This window comes from Sciurus vulgaris (assembly GCF_902686455.1).
Source record: "Sciurus vulgaris genome assembly, chromosome: 9".
NCBI lineage: Eukaryota > Metazoa > Chordata > Mammalia > Rodentia > Sciuridae > Sciurus > Sciurus vulgaris.
Window position 1 is genome coordinate 54,028,938 of NC_136469.1, and position 20,963 is coordinate 54,049,900.

Sequence of the window (20,963 nt, forward strand, 5' to 3'; positions counted from 1 at the left end):
GGCTCTGAATAACAAATAGGCAAGGATCTAAGTAGCTTTAAAAATTAACCTAATTTGTTTGTTTAAACTATCATATTAAGTAGAGAGGTTATAATTTCCCACTTGATTTTATCTAGAGACAAATTGCAATGCTTAGTTTGGCCAATTAGTGTACCTGGCAAATTTGCTGACAGAGCCAATCCTTGTCCTTAGTTTATATTTGGCAAGTGCCTGTTTATGGTTTTCTGTTTAGCAATCAACAGTTGCACAGTGATTCAGCTTACACCAAGTCACAGGGAGGAATACCCAAACATTCTTAGGTGTCATGCGAAGTCCAAACACTAGTACCTTTAAAAATGAACACTGAAGTCTGGGAACAAACTTTAAAAAAAATTCAACTGTTATCATTAGAGCAGTTCATGTTTATTGTAGAAAACTGAAGATAGTAGATACGAGAGAGTAAAAGAAAGAAAATGCAATCACCTACGATTCACACAGAGGTAAGCACTGATGATACTTCCAGGTGTACTCTTCCAGATTGTTTCCCCGCCCCCACATGAGAATGTGTGTCATCAAAACAAAAGAATTGTATTTTTCAAATAGAATTTAAATTTTCTGAACTTAACATACACATCTTTTCATGCCATTAATTTAGTTCCACCACTATTAATATGAACATTGTGTGGAAATAGCATGGTCTTCTTAACTAGTCACTAGATCTGTGAAATCTAAACAGATTGTCTTTTATATGATTATAAATAGCATTCCTGGAGCTATTCTTATTAATTCTTTGATTGTTAGTTTATGATAATTTAATAAGTATAATTACTGAGCTAAAGTTATTAATATTTTTAAGGTATTTAAACAAGTTTTAGTGAGTTACAATCATTGTTTTTTTTCTAACAACCAAAGGATTAAGAACCCTCAGTTGGCTATAACTAGCCTTAACTTGGAAATACATTTTAGGGCTCCTAATTTCATGACCAAAAACTCAACACTTGAAAGTTCAACTATATTTAGGTGACATATATAAAACAATTTTAGAAGACAGAAGAAAATAAGCAGTCTTGCTTTTGAGGAACATGGCAATTAGCATGAATCAAATGGTCCTTTGGAAATTGTTTCTAGAAAATAGTTAAAAGTTTCTATTTTACGGTGGATTGGTAGTAGATCCAGATTCAAATAGGACCCAGTTTGGACTCTCTGCACTTACTCTAGGGATTTATAATTCAAACAGGGACATTCTCTGTGGACATCATTTGACGTGTTTGACTGGAACCTTGGTCCCATCTATTCTTCTATACTGCAGCTCCATGTACAACATTATGGAGAGGTCTGGGTGTAGCCCTAAATAAGACCACTCCGTTATTAATGCAGAAATTGTCAAAGCCCAATGATAAGGAGACTGCAACAAGTGAAGAGGAAGAAAGCCAGGGATTTATAAAATATGCACTTAAGAAGCAGAGACCCGATATTAACCTTCTCAGAGGAAAGAACTAGATCTTATTTTATTTTTTAGTGTAGAAACTGAGAAGGGGAATGTTTGTGAGGACAGAAATTGCAGTAAGTAGAAAAAGAGGATGTTGGCAGAAAGCCCTGGCAACCACTGGGCCCAGATAATTATCTAATTACCATGGCATTTACTCAGACAGTTGGCTTCTAGATTACAAAGCTTTTCAGGGTAAACTAGCCATTATTTCATCAGGTTTCTCAAAGCTGCGGATTTGGATGTGTGAAATTTCCTGCTGTGAAACTATATTCTAAACGGGATAATTAAGTCAAACTACAAGTTGAATCAATATCACAGCTAGACAGCAAGTTTTTTAACTAATCTTGAAGTAAAATAGCCAAGTTACCAGATAACTGCCCAGAAACATTCCAGGCCAGAAGATAATGTGAGCAAACCTATACCAGTGTAGAGATGCCATCTCCTTTGTGGAAAGAAGGGTTGTAACCCTGAAAGAAATCTCAGCATGTGTGCAAGGGAAGAGCCAGCAGAGGTGAAGAAAGGCCAGAATAGAGACTGGTCAAACTTGAGAAGTCCCTGAGCTATGAAGTCCATCCCAGCTTGTTCAGATTAATAATAGAAAAGTAAGGTCCTTGCACTGATATGCTTAGATGAAAAGTAGGTAATTGACCAGGTCCTTCTCTGTCTTTGTTGCTCTTAGAAAAAAGAACTACTTGGTGGAGATTTGCAATGGTTAGTTAGTCTTCGGGTTTGCCATCCTTTCCTATTTTGAATTTATGTGAAATACTCAGAGGACATACAGTACTACTAGAAATAACCCTTCTGAGCTGAAGGGCTGGTACATATTGTGATCCTTTCAGAAATTCTGAAAAGAAAAAGTATTGAAAAAACACTTGGGTTATCTAATTAAAATATAAGAGAAAATAATTTGGAAATTGGAGCAACCAATGAGAATTATTTATGCCACAAGTTAGCCAAAAATTATATGTAAGGGATTTTGGCTGGGCATGATGAATGAAGGAAACATTTTTGTGCTTTGATCATTTGAGTACTCTGAGTGTGTAGTGTGTGTGTGTGTGTGTGTGTGTGTGTGTGTGTGGTCTTCTACACATATACTCAAATTGAGAGTTTATAACAATACTCTTAACATTTTCAAGATATTCTTCAGGCCTACTCTCTGATATGAAGAATGACTTAGCTCAACACTCACTTTTTCCTCACATACATAATAGAATAGCAAAGTTCTAATTTCTAATCATACTATCAAAGACTAAGGGAGTCCTGAACTCACTAGAAAAAATTTTGAAAAGTTAGAAAAAGCTTTTCATAAAATTTAAAAAAGTAAAAGAAAAATTTCCTTAAGATGATTGATGAAGAAAGGAAAAAGGAGTGTGAATGAATTTGAAAAAAAAAATGTGGTGGGAAGGTGAGGGATGGTAACCTGGTGAAGGCAAATATCCATAAAGACAGTAAATTCTGGAGTTTCCAGGATGTCACCATTCAACCACTGGCATTCCTACACATTCTCCCTCAGGGAATCTCGTTTATTTTAGCACTGTGATCACTCTCCGGAGGTGAGTCATGACCGTTTAAAACATTCAATGGTGGTCCTTGCTTCTGGTATAGGATTCTGTGTGGCCTTGTCTTTGCTTGCCTTCCTGCTTTCTCTCCTGCAACCTGGCACTCCAGGAACTGATCTCAGGCTAGTCCATGTGGTGTTTCCTTTCCCAGGTGGTCTCAGAATCCAATGATAGATTGGATTAAACATAATAGAAGGTGAAAATCACACACTTCCTTCCTCAGTTTCAACTGAAGCATTGTTTCCTCAGCTGTCAAATACCAAACTGAGTGTGATATGGTTTGCCAAATACAAAGTTTAGGAGATTTCCGTGACTGTTTCAAAAATTGCTTGTGTTGACCACATGTCTGAAATCTAAAGGAGGCAGTGGTGGTGGGTTGAACCAGTACTCCGACGAGTTTTCAGGGCAAGGGCTGCAGGAATGTTTCCCGTGGATGGGCCATGGACCCTGTGAGGGAATGCGCAGTTGTGAGTTCATCTCTGCTGTGACCTAGAGGACTGCAAGGAAGAACATGGAGGTACATTCTGGATGCCTGGGGACTGCGGAAAGAGATGTAAGTCACTAGCTGGAAGTTTCCGCAAGGAGGTCAGGAGAGCACGTATAAGGGAGTCACATTATTACATCTGGAAGGTCCAAAGAATGTGAAGCCAGTCTGTGATGGTGCCAGTTCAGGTGGACCTTTCCCCTTCTTATCTCTCCATTCCCATCCTCCCACAGGGTCAGAAGCTGCCTAACAATTGAGCAGGAGCAGCACCAGAAGGACAGACTGGGAGGAAGCCACCCATTCTTCCCTCTTCCCCTTCAGGTTCCCAGGTGAAGCAGGCCTGATCTGGGGAGAGCTGGTGTCCAAGTCACAGTTCAAAGTCACATCTGGGACTGATTTCTAATTTCTGAGTTGAATTGTGTTTGTTACTTCAAATCTGTTATGTAAGGCTTGAGATGAGAGAGAAAAAAATCATGGGCTTGTCAGTTTTCGTCCAGAGGCAAGGCAGGATTTTGCACTGTGCGTACTTCAAAGGTTTGGTGGGAGATAAATATAAAGTTATCTTTGATTGCACTTCAAGTCATCTTTGTTTGGCACACTGGTTTCAAAGATGTTTCCTATTCTGAGTTTCTATTCTGCTGTATTTCTAATTTATATTTTATTCCATTTATTCCTTATAAAATACTATCTTATCTGCTTCTTCCAATGAAGAATTAAAGCTCAGAGAAGTTAAAACATTTGCCCCAAATCACATAGTTGTGGGTCATAGAGCTAAAAGGAGTGAGACTGACGAAAACCTTCTAGAATTTAACTAACACCCTAGGCCATTAAGTCTCTGCTTTGATGGAATAACTTGGTGTGCTCCCTCAATTGTCAGGGCACATCTCCAAAAAGCCTGTCATGATCATGTAGACAAGGCTAAGAAAGGTCTGCCCCCATAGTAACCAGCATGTACCATCATAGTTGATCACAATATTGTGAAATTATTCAGGCACATGTCTGGTTCTCCCACTTGACTAAAAATTGCGAACACTAGCCGCTGTGTTGTATTCATCTCAATTTCTCCAGCATTTAGCATTTAGCACCTTTGCTATAAAGATACAGTAAGAAAGATTACCAAAGATAAAAGGCCAGTGAACAATTTGTTAGGGTAAGTATTAATGTGGGCTTCACCGCACTACAAGGCATCATGATTAAGCTTCAGGCTTTGGAGCTGGCTTCTTGGTTTTTTATCCCATTCTGCCACATTTGGGTAAGTTACTTAACCCCTGTGTGCCAAGGTTTTCTCATTTGTAGAGACACCTATTTCTTGGGTTGCTGTGAAGATTGTATGAACTAATATAAATAAGATGTTTAGAATAGTGCCAGCAAATAATGAGTCCAATAAATTTTAGCTATTATTATTAATAGGAAGAAGACTATGAGATGAATGTTGACCAAACTGTTAGCTGAAACAGGCAGTCCCCAAACTAGACAAGCAGGTTTCAGATGTTCATTGATTTGCTAAATAATGGGCCTCCCAGTGTTTTCATCCAGGACCAGGCAGGATTTTCCCACTAGTAAGTTTACACGTGCTCCTCACAGCACTGTACTTTACACTCCGAATCCCGAAAGTCACGCAGAAGAAAGAAGCCGTAGTGAGTGCTTCCTGGGGAAGCAGAGCCAGTCCCTGAAACATCTTAATAATTTCTCACTTCCTTCATTTGAGCAACCACATCTTTGTTAAGATCCTCAAGGTACACAGCCCACGGTTCTTAATTTTCCTGAGTTCTAGAAGAGGCTCAAAATTCGGCAGTCTGATTTTGCTAAGTACTCTCAGAAAGATGGAAACAAGTCTGAGCCCTGAGTGGGGACAGGTGTGTAAGTTGCTGTGTATTAACTGTACCACCCAATTCCAGACTCCAAACTCTAAGGTCAATGCAGGCTCTCCTCTGTTGCCCCTGCCTCAGATTTTGATAGATGAACCACACTATCTACAATATTCAGTTAGCCTATTTGGGTCACTCCATAAAACTCTGTTGGACCCCACTTTGTGTCTCTGAAAAAGCTTCTAAACTCATCTTCATTCCCTAAATCCCAATCTGCTCACCTGATAACCGGATACTTTCAGATTAGTCTTCATAAAAACTAAGTTTAATTTAAAACACGTTATAAATTCTTCTGCGTTAAAACACTCATCTCCTCCCAGTTAACTACAGAAAATACCTCAATTTCCTCAGTCTGGCAGTTTTGTATGGTCAAGACCTGTCTTGTCTTATTCCCACTATTTTTATTTTTATAAAACCTATCTACTCCAACAAAAGAATGACTCATCTTCAAATTTCCCTAACCTAGAAGTTTGCTCTCATGGTCTCCCTGCTGAGCCATCTACTGACCCTGCCTTTGCCTATGTAGTGCTTTCTCAGAGCAAACTCATTCTTTTCAAGAATTTCCTGGACTACCCATTCAGCCTGAAGTTTATCAGTCATTAATTTTTTCAGTTAATAAGCATTTATTGTTTCTCATGAATCAGGTCTATGTTTGGTTCTAGGGATATAGCAGTGAAACAAAAAGACAAAAATCCATGCATCATAAAGACAAGTAAACAAAATAAAGAAGTATTACATGCATGTAAATATAGGGCTAAAAATCATAGGGATAAAAATCAAGCAGGAAAGGAGGGTGGGGAAAGCTGCAACACTGCAAATCTCATCCATATCCCCTTGGCAGTAAATGTTCCTGGACATACTGGAGGCCTTCTTCTACAAGCATCTCTGATTTTCCTACTAAAGTCTTTCTCTGACCACCAATACCTGTTCTACCCACACACAGGGCAGGCCAGAAGTGGCAGGAATGAACACTTCTAGCAGCATCCCTCAACAATGTCTACTGAGACTTGTTAAATAATGAATCCTCAGAGGTCTGCTCTGTACACAGAGCTCTCAGTAGGATGTGAGCCCTCAATGGCTACAGAACTAACCTACTCATGAATATAGCTCAGATTCATTTCCCTGCTTTCTCTGTCTCACTCCCCATTTCTTTACTGATGTTCCAGGAGCTCATGTCTCAAATAAATGACTTCTACTACAATCCTTTATCTGGATCTGATTTAGTCTAAGATAGATTAACATAGTTTGGATATGAGGTAATGGTCCCCCCAAAGTTCCTGTGTTAATGCAGGAACATTCAGAGGTGAAATGATTGGGTTGTGAGAACTGCAACCTAATCAGTCCTTCCTAGTGGACTGAGTGGACTAGGTGGTAACTGTGGGAAGATAGGGCCTGGCTGGAGAAGGTGGGTCACTGGGGGTATGACCTGGAAGGGTGCATCTTCCCTGAAGCCTATGCCCCCCCTTTCTCTCTGCTTCCTGGCTTCTGCTGAGCTTCTTTCTTCCACCATGCCTTTCCACAATGATGTTCTGCCTCACCTTGGGCCCAAAGGGATAGAACTAGCCAAGGTGGACTTAACCCTCAGAAATGGTGAGCCAAAAGAAACTTCATCTCATTTGAGTTGTTCTTGTCAGATATTTTGGTCACAGTGATGCAAAGCTGATTAACACGATGGTCAAAGAATGTTTTACTGAGTAAAGACTTAAAGGAGGGCTGGGGTTGTAGCTCAGTGGTAGAGTACTCACCTTGTATATTTGAGGCCCTGGGTTCAATCCTCAGCACCACATAAATATAAGTAAGTAAAATAAAGTTATTGCATCCATCTACAACTAAAAATAAAAAAAAAAAATACTTAAAGGAAGTGAAGGATTGAGCCATGAAGTCATCTTGGGGAGGAGTATTCAAGGAAAAGAAAATAGCAAGAGCAAAGCACTTAACACAGCAATGCCCCTAGATGAACAGTGGAGAGGCCAGAAGGAGAGACAAATGAGGTCAGAGAATGAGGGAACAGTTCATGTAGGACCTTGTAGGTTGTCATGGGAATTTTAGGTTTTAATCTGAGTGAAATGGCTTTGAGTAGCTGAGTGACATGATTTATCTGATATTTTAAAACATCACTCTGGTCGCTTCCTTAAGACAAGGATAGAGGAAGAAAGATGTGTGACAAGGAAGTTTTAAGACTCTAAGTGATCACAGATGGGTGGAAGTAATAAAGAAGTGAGACATGGTCTAATTCTAGACACACTTAAAGGCAGAACTAATAGCATTTGATGATAGATTCCATGAGGGTTCTGTGTATTCCAGGGTTTTTTGCCTAAGCAACCAAAAGAATGGAGCTGTCACTTACTAAGATGAGATATACTGCATGGGGAATGTTTTAGTCCATTTTGTGCTGCTATAGCATAATACCAGAGACTAGGAAATGGATAAATAACAGAGGTTTCTTTATTATAGTTCTGGAGGATAAGAAGCCCAGGGATAGGGGACTCACATCTGGCCAGAGTATTCTTATGTCAACTCAAGGGGGATAAACACCTTTTATAATAAGCTCACTCTCATAACAACTCATGCACTCCCACCATAAAAGCATTAATCCCATCATGATCTAAGCATTAATCACCTCTCATTAGGCCATACCTTCCAACACTGAGGCATCGAGGGTTAAGTTTCCAACACTTGAACTTTAGGATACATATCCAAACTGTAGCAGGGAACAAATTTTAATGGAAAGACGAGAAGCTCCATTTTGAACATGTTCAATTTGAGGTCCCTTGGAGTCAGCCAAGTAGATATTTGAGTGGGGAGTTAGACAAGCAAAGCAGGACTTCAGGGGAAACATCTAGGCTGTAGTTAACAATTTGCCAATCTTCAGCATGCAGATGGGATTTAAGGCCATGGACCTAGGTGGACTCTACAGAGTGAATGTAGAGTAAAGAAGGTCACAGCCTGAGCCCTGAACCATGTCAGTGTTCAGAGAGAAGAGCATCTATCAGCAAAGAAGGCAGGGAAGGGGCACCTAGAGTGGGTGGGGGAGCCAGCAGAACATGGAATCCTGGAAGACAAAAAAAGGGAGTGTTTCTGCCAAGTGCTACTGACAGGTCAGAGAAGTGACTGCCTGATTCTGCTAATGTCTAAAGCAATTACTTGCTGCATATCTAATTAGCCTAACTAATCATGAACTGCCTTCTGCCATGATCACTTCTAACATCTTCTTGAAATAAATTGTTAATTGTTATTTGTGCTTCTATGTGTTTATGAGTCATTTTCTTGACCAGATTATAAACTCTTCCAGGGCAGGACTATGACATAAATTTCCTTGATTCCTGTGCAGAACTCAGCAGCAGGCATTGCTTGCAATAGGCACTTGACAAAATTTTAACCTTTTAATTTGCATATTCAACTAAAGTATTATGTTCTTCATGAAATATGACCCAGTTAATCTGTCTGCAAGTGATCTGTCCCTTCTCTGAACTCCAATTGCACTTATTAGTTGCATTTAGCAATTACTGCTTTGCATTACAAGTTATCTTTTCATAGCTATAAGAGGCTGATCACCTCTAACTAGGCGTTCTTAACTTTTTAATGGTAGGGAGAGTGTTTCATTTGTCTTTATATACTCCAAATGACCTTCAATTAATTAATTAATTAACCCATGTAATCATCAACTTTGTATGTGTTTAAAATACTTTAAGTAAGTTCTTATTAATAAATACTTGTTTCCCCAATTTGTGCTTCCTTTCTGATCCAGTATTGCACTTTTTTAAAAAAAATTATACATTACAGTTTATCTGTTCATAGCTAAGTGTCATTCATTGGAGACCAGGATTATACTGGTCAGTATAATCAGTACTGGTGTACTGATACACACGGTTCCATTGATTTATGCCCTAGTAAAGCTGCCCCAACTTTGCCCACATTTCATCAGGGAAGTTTCTGACATCATTATAATAACCACAACCACTGAATATTGTCGCTTATCCTTCACAAGAACAAGCAGGTTAAAATAGCAGATTATGCATCTCAGTTCAGAAAGGTGCAGTGACGAGCCAAGACCATCGTACAGGTGGAAGGGATCGTGCTCCTGGATAGTAGAACAGATCTGCATGTCACACCTCTCTTTTCCAATTCTGAGCATTCCAACCTTGGCCCTGAATTGGGAAATGCCTTCATTTATCTTCTTACTCAGCCCAGCAGGTTCTGATCTGGACAAAGATGATAATAATTAGAGAAAACTAAAACTTTCCTGAAATGGAGCTCAGGAGGTGCTTATAAATGTAACCAAGGGGAGGAGAGTTCCTGTCAGAAAGCTGTAGTACAAGAAAAAAAAAAAAATGCCTTCATTTTCTTAGGCTGATATTTCTGAACAAGAAGCGATAAGGAATTTCCTATCCATGAAAAGAAGTTTCACATGCTAAAATAACTATGTGTCTTCCAGGATGATAACACTGAAATATCCCTCCTGAGAAAAATGGGAAAGTATGTGAAGCACCATGACTCAGTGTCAGTACCTGGGAGAGGTCACTTAAATGTCTAGTGCTGGCACCTAGTAGTCACCAGCATGACTTTTAAATTTGATATCTCACAGCAATATTTTTCTCCAACACACAAGGACTTCCCTTATAAACAAAGTTTTTTTAAAAGTAAGGAAAACTTCATTGAGGTTTTTGAATAAATAAATGGGATAGTTTCAAACTAAAAAGCTTCTTTTCAGCAAAGGAAAACAATCATGAAGGTGAAGAGAGAGCCTACAGAATAGGAGAAAATCTTTACCACATGCACCTCAGATAGGGCACTAATCTCCAGGACACATAAAGAACTCAAAAAAACTCAAGGCCAAAAAAACAAATAACCCAATCAATAAACGGGCTAAGGAACTGAACAGACACTTGACAGAAGAAGAAATACAGAAGATCAAAATATTTATGAAAGAATGTTCAATATCTTTAAGCAATTAGAGAAATGAAAATCAAAACTACTCTAAGATTTTATCTCACTCCAATCAGAATAGCTATTATTAATAATATAAGCAATTTTATCTCCAATCAGAATAGCTATTCTTAATAATATAAGCAACAATAAATGGTGAGGATGTGGGGGAAAAGGTACACTCATACACTGATGGTGGGAATGCAAATTGGTGAAACCACTGTGGAAAGCAGCATGGAGATTCCTCAGAAAACTTGGAATGGAACCACCATTTGACCCAGCTATTGCACTCCTCAGTTTATACCTAAAGGACTTAAAATCACCATACTGCAGTGAGGCAGTCACATTAATGTTTATAGCAGCTCAATTTACAACAGATGAATGGATAAAGAAATTATAATCTATATACACAATGAAATGTTACTCAACCTTAAGGAAGAATGAAATAATGGCATTTGCAGTAAATGAATGGAACTGGAGAATATCATGCTAAGTGAAATAAGCCAATCCTCCCAAACCAAAGGTTGAATGTTTTCTCTGATATGTGGATGCTAATGCACAATGGGAGTGGTTAGGAAAAATAGAGGTACTTTAGGTAGAGGGAAGTAAAGGGAGAGGAGGGGTTAAGGGGGTAGGAAGTATAGTAGAATGAATTGGACATTATTACCCTACGTACATATATGATTATGTGACCGGTGTGGTTTTACATCATGTACAATCAGAAGAATGAGAAGTTATACTCTATTTATATTTGATGTGTCAAAATGCATTCTACTGTCATGTATAACTAATTAGAACAAATTTAAATATATATATATAAATTATTTGAAACTGTTTATACTAAAATCACAGAATAATCAACTCCACTATGGAAAAAAAAAAAAGTAAAGAAAACTTCACTGAGGCTTTTATTTTTACCTTTTTAACATGGATTTAGGTATCTGAACTTATAATGAAAGAAAAATGGTCCAGATAATATAATAAACCCTAGGATTCCCATAAAGGGGGAAAATAAAATCTATGATTTAAAAAATGTGGAGTTCTAGTGCAGGCCATATAGCCCATCTCGTAGAGTGCCGGCCTCTCATGCTGGAGGCCCAGATTCGAGTCCCCAGCACTGCGGGATTGTGGAAATAACAAACAAAAAATGTGGAGTTCTAAACTGGCCATATAGATTTCAGGATGTGATGTGATGTCTCAGCTCAGCATGGAAATTAGTATTTCTAAAGAACTGAAGAATATCTGCATCAACATTTAAAACAGACTTCCAGCAAGAGTATAATATTTTAAAGTCAGCATACAGGCTCAGAAAAACTAGTATAAAAAAGAATCAGAAGAAGTTACGTGTATTTCTTTTGAGTCGTTGCTCTAACATCTCAATTATAGTTAGCTGGAATTGCTTTGCTTTTTCTTTTTTTTTTTCTTTTTTTTCTTTTATACATCGTGACCAAAATTCCCATCTGTGTTTTTTCTGACTTTTTGGACTTCTTTTATTTTGATAATATCATCCTGGCTTAGATCTGTGCATTCCCTAAAGCCTGTAAGGCCCTGGAATTTGGGAGTTTGACTTCAGGAACTCTGCAGTGGGAATAGAAGATGGAAGTGGTGACAGGGACCTAGCTGGCTTTCTCCCTCAGCTTGTTTTGCAATCTAGAAAGATTTCTGGTATTCTAATCACATCATGATATAGTCAAGATAAACAGGAGATTCTTATGCATTATACTTTTTTTTCCTAAAATATTATCTCCACATCTCCAGAATCACAATAAAAAGAGAATTAATTGGAAAATTTGGGAGAATAAACAAGAATAAGAAATTTTTTTATCTTTACTTATAACATTTTATACATGTTTAAAAGGATAATGTAGTTAAAGAAAGAAAGGGAGGGAGATAGGGAAAATAGGATATTTTATTTTCTAATGAAACCTTTTATTTTAAAATAATTATAGATTCACCTGCAGTTATAATAAGAGAGATCCCATCCATACCCTTTACATAGTTCCACTCAATGGAAACATTGGATTTTGTTGTAGGGGAGAACATGTTATGAATGAAGTATTGTATTTGTTTGTATAAATAAAACATGACTATGAGAAATGAACTTCATCATTCCACTAGTTCAGGGAAGCTCCATGGGAAACTGGAAGAGATGGGGTTTTAGATTAGTTGACTTTAAAAGTTGTTGTCAGTGAGCCAAGGTGCAATGCCTTTCCTTCCTTCCTTCCTTCCTTCCTTCCTTCCTTCCTTCCTTCCTTCCTTCCTTCCTTCCTTCCTTCCTTCCTTCCTTTCTTCCTTCCTTCCTTCCTTCCTTCCTCTCTCTCTCTCTCTCTCTCTCTCTCTCTCTCTCTCTCTCTCTCTCTCTCTCTCTTTCTTAGTGCATTACAGTTACCCATAATATTGGGGTTTATTTGACATGGAATACAATGTGCTCCAATCTTTCTTAGTGCATTACAGTTACCCATAATATTAGGGTTTATTTGACATGGAATACAATGTGTTCCAATCAGTCCCCAGCACTTCTCTTGTACTCCTTCTCCCCTGTCATTCCCTTTCCATTGCTCCACTGATTTTCTTTTGTTTTGCTTTTAGTTTTTTTTTTTTAAATTAATGCTCTATAGATATACATAAAAGTGAAATTCACTGTGGTATTCATATGTATACATAGGATAGTTCGGCCAATTTCATTCCACAAAGTAGAGTATGTTTTAGTCTTAGAATATAATTCCAAAAATTTGGTAGTAATAGAGACGTGGAAATTAGCTGGGCAATGGAAAAATACAAGAGGAAAAAATTTCATGATTGTCTATTAAGTAAAAATAAATGTCTATTGTTTCTAGAAACAGGAAAAGTCTTTTGATGCAAGTGACAGCTAGAGAAGACAATTTTAATAAGAATACCCCCGTGACACAAAAACTCATGACCTGAGATACTTGCTTACATATGATTTCCCCTACTAATTATATAGACAAAGTCTTAGCAAATAGTTCTGAGAAGTCTAAATATTCCAGCAAGTTTTTGCCAATACCAAATCATAGACTTTTTGCCATTTTCCAGAAAATACATTATAAGCATAAAGCACACAATTAGACCATATGTGAGCAAATTCAAAATAAATACACATAACTTTCTTATAATAAATTAAAATCTACCAAATATGCATTCAAAATAAATGCTTATAAACAGAATACCTTCTACCTTTCTTGAAAAAGTAAAAAGATACTGGTATTGCTGTTAGCCTTTAAAAAGGAAGCTGAGAAGTACCAGGCTCCAAATATGGAGATATACAATCAATCAACAAATATATGAAAAAATGTTCAACATTTCAAGGAATTAGAGAAATGCAAATCAAAACTACTCTAAGATTTTATCTCACTCCAATCAGAATGGCAATTATCAAGAATACAAGCATCAATAAATGTTGGTGAGGATGTGGGGGGAAAGGTACACTCATACATTGATGGTGGGACTGCAAATTGGTGCAGCCACTCTGGAAAGCAGTATGGAGATTCCTGGAACTAACATTTGACCCAGCTATCCCACACTTCGGTTTACACCCAAAGGACTTAAAATCAGCATACTACAGTGATGCAGCCACATTAATGTTTATAGCAGTTCAATTCACAATAGCTAAATTATGGAACCAACTTAGGTGTCCTTCAACAGATTAATAGATAAAGAATATATATATGTATACAAATGATGGAATATATATATATATATATGATGGAATATTACTCAGCTTTAAAAATTTTATGGCATTTGCTGGTATATAGATGGAGTTGGAGAATATCATGCTAAGTAAAATAAGCCAAACCCCAAAAACCAAAGGCTGAATGTTTTCTCTGATATGTGGAAGTTAATTCACAATAAGGGGGTGGGGTGCTACGGAAGAATAGTTACTTAGATTAGGTAGGGGGGAGTGAAGGGAGGAGAAGGGGTATGAGGATAGGAAGAATAGTAGAGTAAAAAAGACATTATACCTCATGTACATGTATGACTGCATGACCGATGTGATCCTATAATATGTACAATCAGAAAAATGAGAAATTATACTCCATTTATGTATGATTTATCAAAATGCATAAATGCATTCTATTGTCATGTATAACTAATTAGAACAAATTAAAATATTAATAAAAAGTTTAAAGAAAAGTAGGTGAAAGATGCTCTATCCCTCTTGAGATCGTAGGTACATTTGTGCTATGTGAATTTTAGAAATAAAAAAATAAACCCGAATTAAAAATATGGATTTAAATTACTATTTTCAGTCACCTTTTTGTCCTTACACATAAAACCCTTATTTATCATTAAGTAGCTTTTGCTACTGCTAAAAAAAAATGTGGAGTCTCTCCTATTGCCCTGTTTGAATAACATATAACTAGAACTTGTTAGCCCAGTGAAAATTTCACTAAATGTTGTGAATACTTTTGCTGTCTTTGCAAAATCTTTCCCAGTGCTGATGTCACTGCTGAATTTGATCATGTTTTCAGTTAGGTGAAAGCCTATTTGTGGAAAAAGCTTGAAGTTAAGATTAAGGTTTGTAATCCTGATTGTTTCTGAACAGTTATCAGTCAAAGCTGGATTTAGTCATTCATTGGTACACTGGTTCATTCACACAAGTTCACTCACATAAACCCAAAATGTGTAGTGGTTTTCTCAGTTTTCAACTTCCTTCCCCAAATCTTCACTTACATAAAATGCCATATTTTTACTGGGAGTCTAAGTTTAAGTTTACACAGAGAAAAGGCAGTGAGATTAGATGACTTCCCAATGTCTCTTCCAGTCTGACATATACATGTAAAATATTTACTTATGTTGCCTGAGGTTTAACTAAGCATGTTTTGCAGATGGTTCCCATGGTTACCTGAAAATTGTATGAGTTAATTTACAGATTTTGACACTAACTGATGACAGGTAGGTAGCGCGCACAGACCTTGGTATTTAAACGATTAGGAGGGAGGTGAGGACAGGAAGAGGCAGTAAGTTAATGAACTGCTGGCGTCAGTTAACTGTCTCAACCTCATATAAATGTTTATGAGACTCATATAAGTTCCTCAGCACATATTTACTTAATCAAAGATTAAAAGCTTTAAGAGGTGGGAAAAAGGCTGATTTGACACAAGAATTCCGAGAAACCTTGAAAGATTTGCTATTGCATTAGTGGAGAGGACAAATAGACTTTTAAAATGAAACTAATTTCCACAATTGAGGAAGACAAAGAGTACCAAAACAAAGAGACGTACCAAGAGTGAAAAATCAACAAGCTATACACAACCCAAATAGAATAACATAGGAAATATAAGTTACAATTGTGAGAACTGGAATTCAGCACACAGGGAGCAAAAGTTGAACTTTGTCAAATAAATTGCTGTAAGTGCTACCATAATGGAAATGTTTTATTTGACATGGTCTGAGTTACCTATACTGAGAATCGGATCTAACAGTTACATAGGAAACAGAAAATGAGAAAAGCAACATCAAAAAATAAAACACAAACAAAAATTAGAGAACAAAAGTGCAGATCAGCCTTGTGTTCCTATTGGTAGGGCTAGTGTGACTCAACAGAGTAGCAGATGGTTTAAAATGGGCAATATTTTCAACTGAATGAACTTCTCATTCCACTGGATACAAATGTGCATTATGAAATCAAGGGAAGGAAGCTTTTTTATTGATCACTAGATCAACACAGGAATAAGTTTTTGGCATACTGTGCTTATTTTAGTTTAGTTTAGTTTTTGTACCAGGAATTGAACTCAGGGGTGCTGAGCCACTGGGCCACAACCCTAGCCCTTTTTATTTATTTTCCATTTTGAAACCAGGATACTGTGCTTATCTTGAAACATGTTGCAGTCACATGCCTTTGTACATATTACATATTTCATATTTAATTTTAAAAGAGAAAGAAATACAGAATATGTAGTTAAATCTTTTAGGATCAAGAGAGAGGGTTTTTTGTTTTTATTTTGGTAACAGATAAGGGAAATGACAATGATCCAATGCAGCAGGTAAAATTAATTATGCAGGAGAGAGAAAGGATACAAGCAAGAGTAAAGCCCTGGAGTAAGCCTGAGGGGATCAGATCTGCTGTCTTAGTAGAGAGGTTATCCTTCACTAGAAGCAGGAATTATTGATTTTTTGAAATAGGAAGAAATCAGGTCAGGTAGAGATGCAGGTAGTTTGGTAGATTGGTGTTGAAAAAACGTGCCTGTTCTGTATTGTGTCTACTTTCTCAATAGAGTGGTAAGAAAAAGACACTAGCTGAGAGTTAGGAGAGAAGAAGGAGTGTTTGAAGTGTAAGAGAAAAAATGTGAGAGAGTCCCCATAGAAACATTACTGGGAGACCCAGTAAGAAAGTGATTGTGGAGTTTAAAGGACTGTCTACTCCATACCTTTACGCATGCAAGTGAGCCAGAAACTGGAACCCCTCCAGGTAGGAGCTTTCAGGGGAGTAAAGAGAAATGGGAAAAAGGAAGCAAGCTTGTATACAAGCAGTGATTATAGTGAATGACCCATGGACAGTAAGCCAGCTGTAGAACTGATAAACGAGGAAAAAGTACGTGGAGGTCTAGGTAGCATTAAAAACTTGTCAGAGGCAGGGGGAGATAGCACACATCCATGATTCAGGCTGAGGCAAGGAGAATCACAGGTTCAGGACTAGCCCAAACAACTTAGCAAGACCCTGTGTCAAAATAAAAAATTAAAAAGTTCTGGGGATGTAGTGTAGTGATAGAGTACCCCTGGGTTCAATCCACAGTACAAAAAAAAAAAAAAAAATTGTCAGAGACAAGATACCAGTAGGAGTGGGCTGAAAGAGAGGAGGTAAAGATTAGAAAAGAGTAAGCTTGAAATTCTGATTTGAACAGGAGGAAATTACTAGCAATGACAAGTTCTAAGGTGACCTGAAGTGAGTGGCTTGCCACATCTATTTCCTACCACTCCGACACTTGACACAGTTCTGTTGGAGTAGAGGACTCAACACTTGACACGGTTCTGTTGAAAGATCATCCTCCCTCTTGGGGGCTTTAGATGTGGCATGTCTCCATGTGTAGTTGCTTTTTAATATTAATAATCAACATATCATTAGAAACTTATTGGAAAAACATTGGGAACATTTTACTGTATTGGGACACAAAATAGTACACAATAAAAATTTAGCAGTAATACATAGATAAAATATATGAAAATAATTATGGCTGTGCTTGAGTTAAAAGGAGCCTGTGACTACTTTAGTGTAATAATTTTTAAATATAGATGGATAAAGAGGCATTCCTCTGAGCTTGGATGTGGTGTTTAGCCTTTGTTGCTTTACCTAGTTTTAATAGTTGATTCTAGAGATACTTTACATAATAAAAATATTTAGGTTACTCATAAATATAATTTGTGTTTTTCCTATGTTTGGTCTAATTCTTTGAGAATCAAAATAAGATTGTAGTCTGCCATGAAATGAAATAGAATAGACTAAACATTAACTATAAGTTGATTTCTTTGCCCGTTGTTAATAACAGTAAAAGCTTTTCACTGTTAAACACTGGAGTTCATGGTGGAGGTAGTTTCTCAGAAAATCCAGTGACGTGTTTGTTCTGAAGGTTGAAGGTTGGCAGATCATGGTGCCCTCAGTTTAGCTGGGAGACAAGGTTGTTTTAGTTTAGCTGGGAGACAAGGTTGTTTTAATCTATCTGGGAAATAAGGTTGTTTTGATCTGGGCTATCATACAAAGGGAATGTGTACTTTGAGAAGAAGCATAGATTGTATTTTTGAAGTTTTTTCTTACTTTAAACTAATCATAAAATGATATAATTATTACTAAAGAAAAATATCTATAAAAAGGCTGGCAGAAAAAATAAAGATACAGATTCAGCCTCAGAACACTCGGTGTCTCTGCTGTTTCTCCCCGGCACTGATGCCTTCCATCCACCTAGGACCCCTGGCCCCTGCTAGGGCTGGACCCCGGCAGTGGCTGAGATGGGATTGAGATAAGGGGACAAGCATCCAAAATGTAAATGTTTCTTAGCATCAAAAACAGTAGAAAAACACTCACAAGTATTAAAAGTCATGAAAATATACAAACAACATATGGTTGCTTTACACGTGTACAAAACTGCATGTGTGGTTTTGATCACTTCGTGTGGAAATGTCTATGTGTGTATTTAAAAAAATTATTGTCTTGAGTAGTAGAATTTATGACCATTTTTACTGTCTATTTTATGTTTTCTAAATTATTTGAATTGTATATGAGGACTACTTACTACTTTAATGATTAGGCTACTGCTTCTTAGAATCTTTGCTCTTGTTCTGTCTGGAACATTACGTTACCTCCTTCCAGTCTCTGCTCAAATGTCCTGCTTAGAAAGGCCTTCCTTTGCCACTGTCGTTGAAGTAGAAGAGCCAAAATTCTGTTTTCATGCTGTATAATTTTCCCCTGCTTTGGTTTCTTAGATGTAGCATCTAATATACTTTAATTTAATTTCTTTATTGCTTATTGTCTGACTTTTCCCTTTCTGCGGTAGAAAGCAAATCCCACAAGGGCAGGACTTGTTTTTGCTCTCAACTGTAATGCCATTACCAGGAACAGTGACAATTATGTAACAGTGACAATTACGTAACAGGCAATTAATAAGTATTAAATGGGTGAAATAACTCTGTGTGTGTGTGTGTGTGTGTGTGTGTGTGTGTGTGTACTTTCATCCTGAGGTAAACATCCTTATATCTTTGTTCTAATTCCCTATAAGAAATTCCCTGAAATGGCTTTAAAGGTGATAATGATGAATTTATAAACACTTTAAGTTTTGTCTGTGGTCACTCAAACAGAAAAATTTTACTTACATTTAAGGTTAATTTCTTCATTGAATTTTACTTAAATACTCAAATTTAATCAAAATCTTAATTGGGAGGGTACGCATATTTTTCTCTTCTAAATTCATGATTACCATTGAATTAAGAACTTTGTTCCTAGCCTACTAAAAACTATTGCTCATATTTTGTTGCCAGTTTCATGGAAATCCAAGGAAGTACACAGAAATTTCAAAATGGAAAAAAGTTGTGAATTTCCTTCCCCCTCTCATATTTTAGAGTACAATTTCTGTGGCCAAAAGGAGGGACTAGAGTGTCTCCTTACTTGACACAAGAAATACAAATCTGATGTGTTCTGTGAACTTAAGGCTGGAAACCAGGAAAAAGACACATCACCCACTGATACATTTGGGTGCTTCAATTTCACGTGCTGCAGATCTTTTTTAGGATGTAGGAGAGAACATCGAAAAGTTTTTTTTTTTAAATCTCAAATTTGCATTTACCTGTTTGTGTCTCAGGGGCTGAACCACTTCCCGAACACACAGCTCCAGATCATTGAGGTAATCCTTTTCTGTCTGGATCAGCTCCTTGATGATTTTTGCCCGCTTTGCCATCATCTTCCTTCTCTGATGCTCTTCCTCTGGGGTTGGCGTCTCAGTTGCAGAACACTCAGCCTGTGGAGTCATCTTTTCTGTTAAGTACAAATATGCACAGATGAGAGACTCTGCTGAGGTTTCTTTGGCCTTCATACAAACAATGGAGGATTACTGTTAGCAAGGAAAAAGGCTTATGGTATCTATGGTGTCTTCACAGTGTGTTCCGAGGAGGATGACCTTAGCTCTCCATAAGGTCAGAATCCTACAAAACTATGAACAAGAGGAAGGTGAGAATGAACTGCTTCTAGCATTAAATGATTCACAACTGTCATGGCTTCTTTAAGATATCCAATTGCTAGAATCTTGGGCTATAAAGCTGATTTTCAGCTGGGAGATAGTGCGTTCAAAACAAAACACAAACAAACAAACAAAACCCCACAGTTCAGAACTTCTGGATATGTTTGCTTTTAAACTTAAGGGAAGATTTTTCATTAGTAAGTGAAACACTTTCCAATTTTGTTTGGTACCCATCATCCTCAGTGGGTAATACAAAAAGAAAGGAAAAACAATTACATATTTAGGGTCTTCTTTTTAATTTGCAATTAAAACCCATGAGGAATAAGATAAGGGTAGATTAAATGAATTTCAACTAAGACTTTTTCATGGCTCATCTTCAATACACTACTTATCTTGTTATTTCAAACTTCTTTAACTATCAAACTACCTGGCAGTTTTAATTTTTAAAAAAAGTACAGTACTGAGGCTGGGGATGTGCTCAGTGGAAGAGCTCACCTAGCATGCACAAGACCCTGGGTTCTATTTCCAGCATGGCAGGAAAAAAAAAAAAAAAGGACAATACTGAGGAGATACTGAGATATATGGTATGATACAGGTAGCCAAGCTTTTGTGTAAAGAATTAAGAAAGCTAAATACCTCCAAATACAAGTTTCAAAGCAATGTAAAAAATTTGGAAGATATCAACTACAGACCATGAAATCAGAAAAATCAAAGACATCAAGACACTGTGTGTGTGTGTGTGTGTGTGTGTGTGTGTGTGTGTGTGTGTGTAAATGGGTTTGCTTCCAGTTTGAGGCTTAATTTTCATCATGGTTTCTGCAGTTGCAGAAGTCATTTTATTTCATTTAAGATCATTAAATATGATTCTAGTAGCTGATAGGGAAGACATCTTCAATGTTGACACCACTTTCTGAGAATGCAGATCTTTATAAAAGGGCCTATAATAGTCTGCATAGAAAAAAAAAGTGAGAAAGT

General features: G+C 37.2%; 1 protein-coding gene across 2 annotated transcripts in view; it reads right to left on the reverse strand.

Annotated features, from left to right (window-relative positions):
* ARHGEF38 (Rho guanine nucleotide exchange factor 38) overlaps positions 1–20,963 on the reverse strand; it is a 167,369-nt gene that overhangs the window by 103,930 nt on the left and 42,476 nt on the right. For both annotated transcript variants that reach the window (XM_079154687.1, XM_079154688.1), the window contains exon 2: positions 19,599–19,786. In XM_079154687.1, the coding sequence (XP_079010813.1) occupies positions 19,599–19,786 (188 nt within the window). The remainder of the gene's footprint in view (positions 1–19,598; positions 19,787–20,963) is intronic.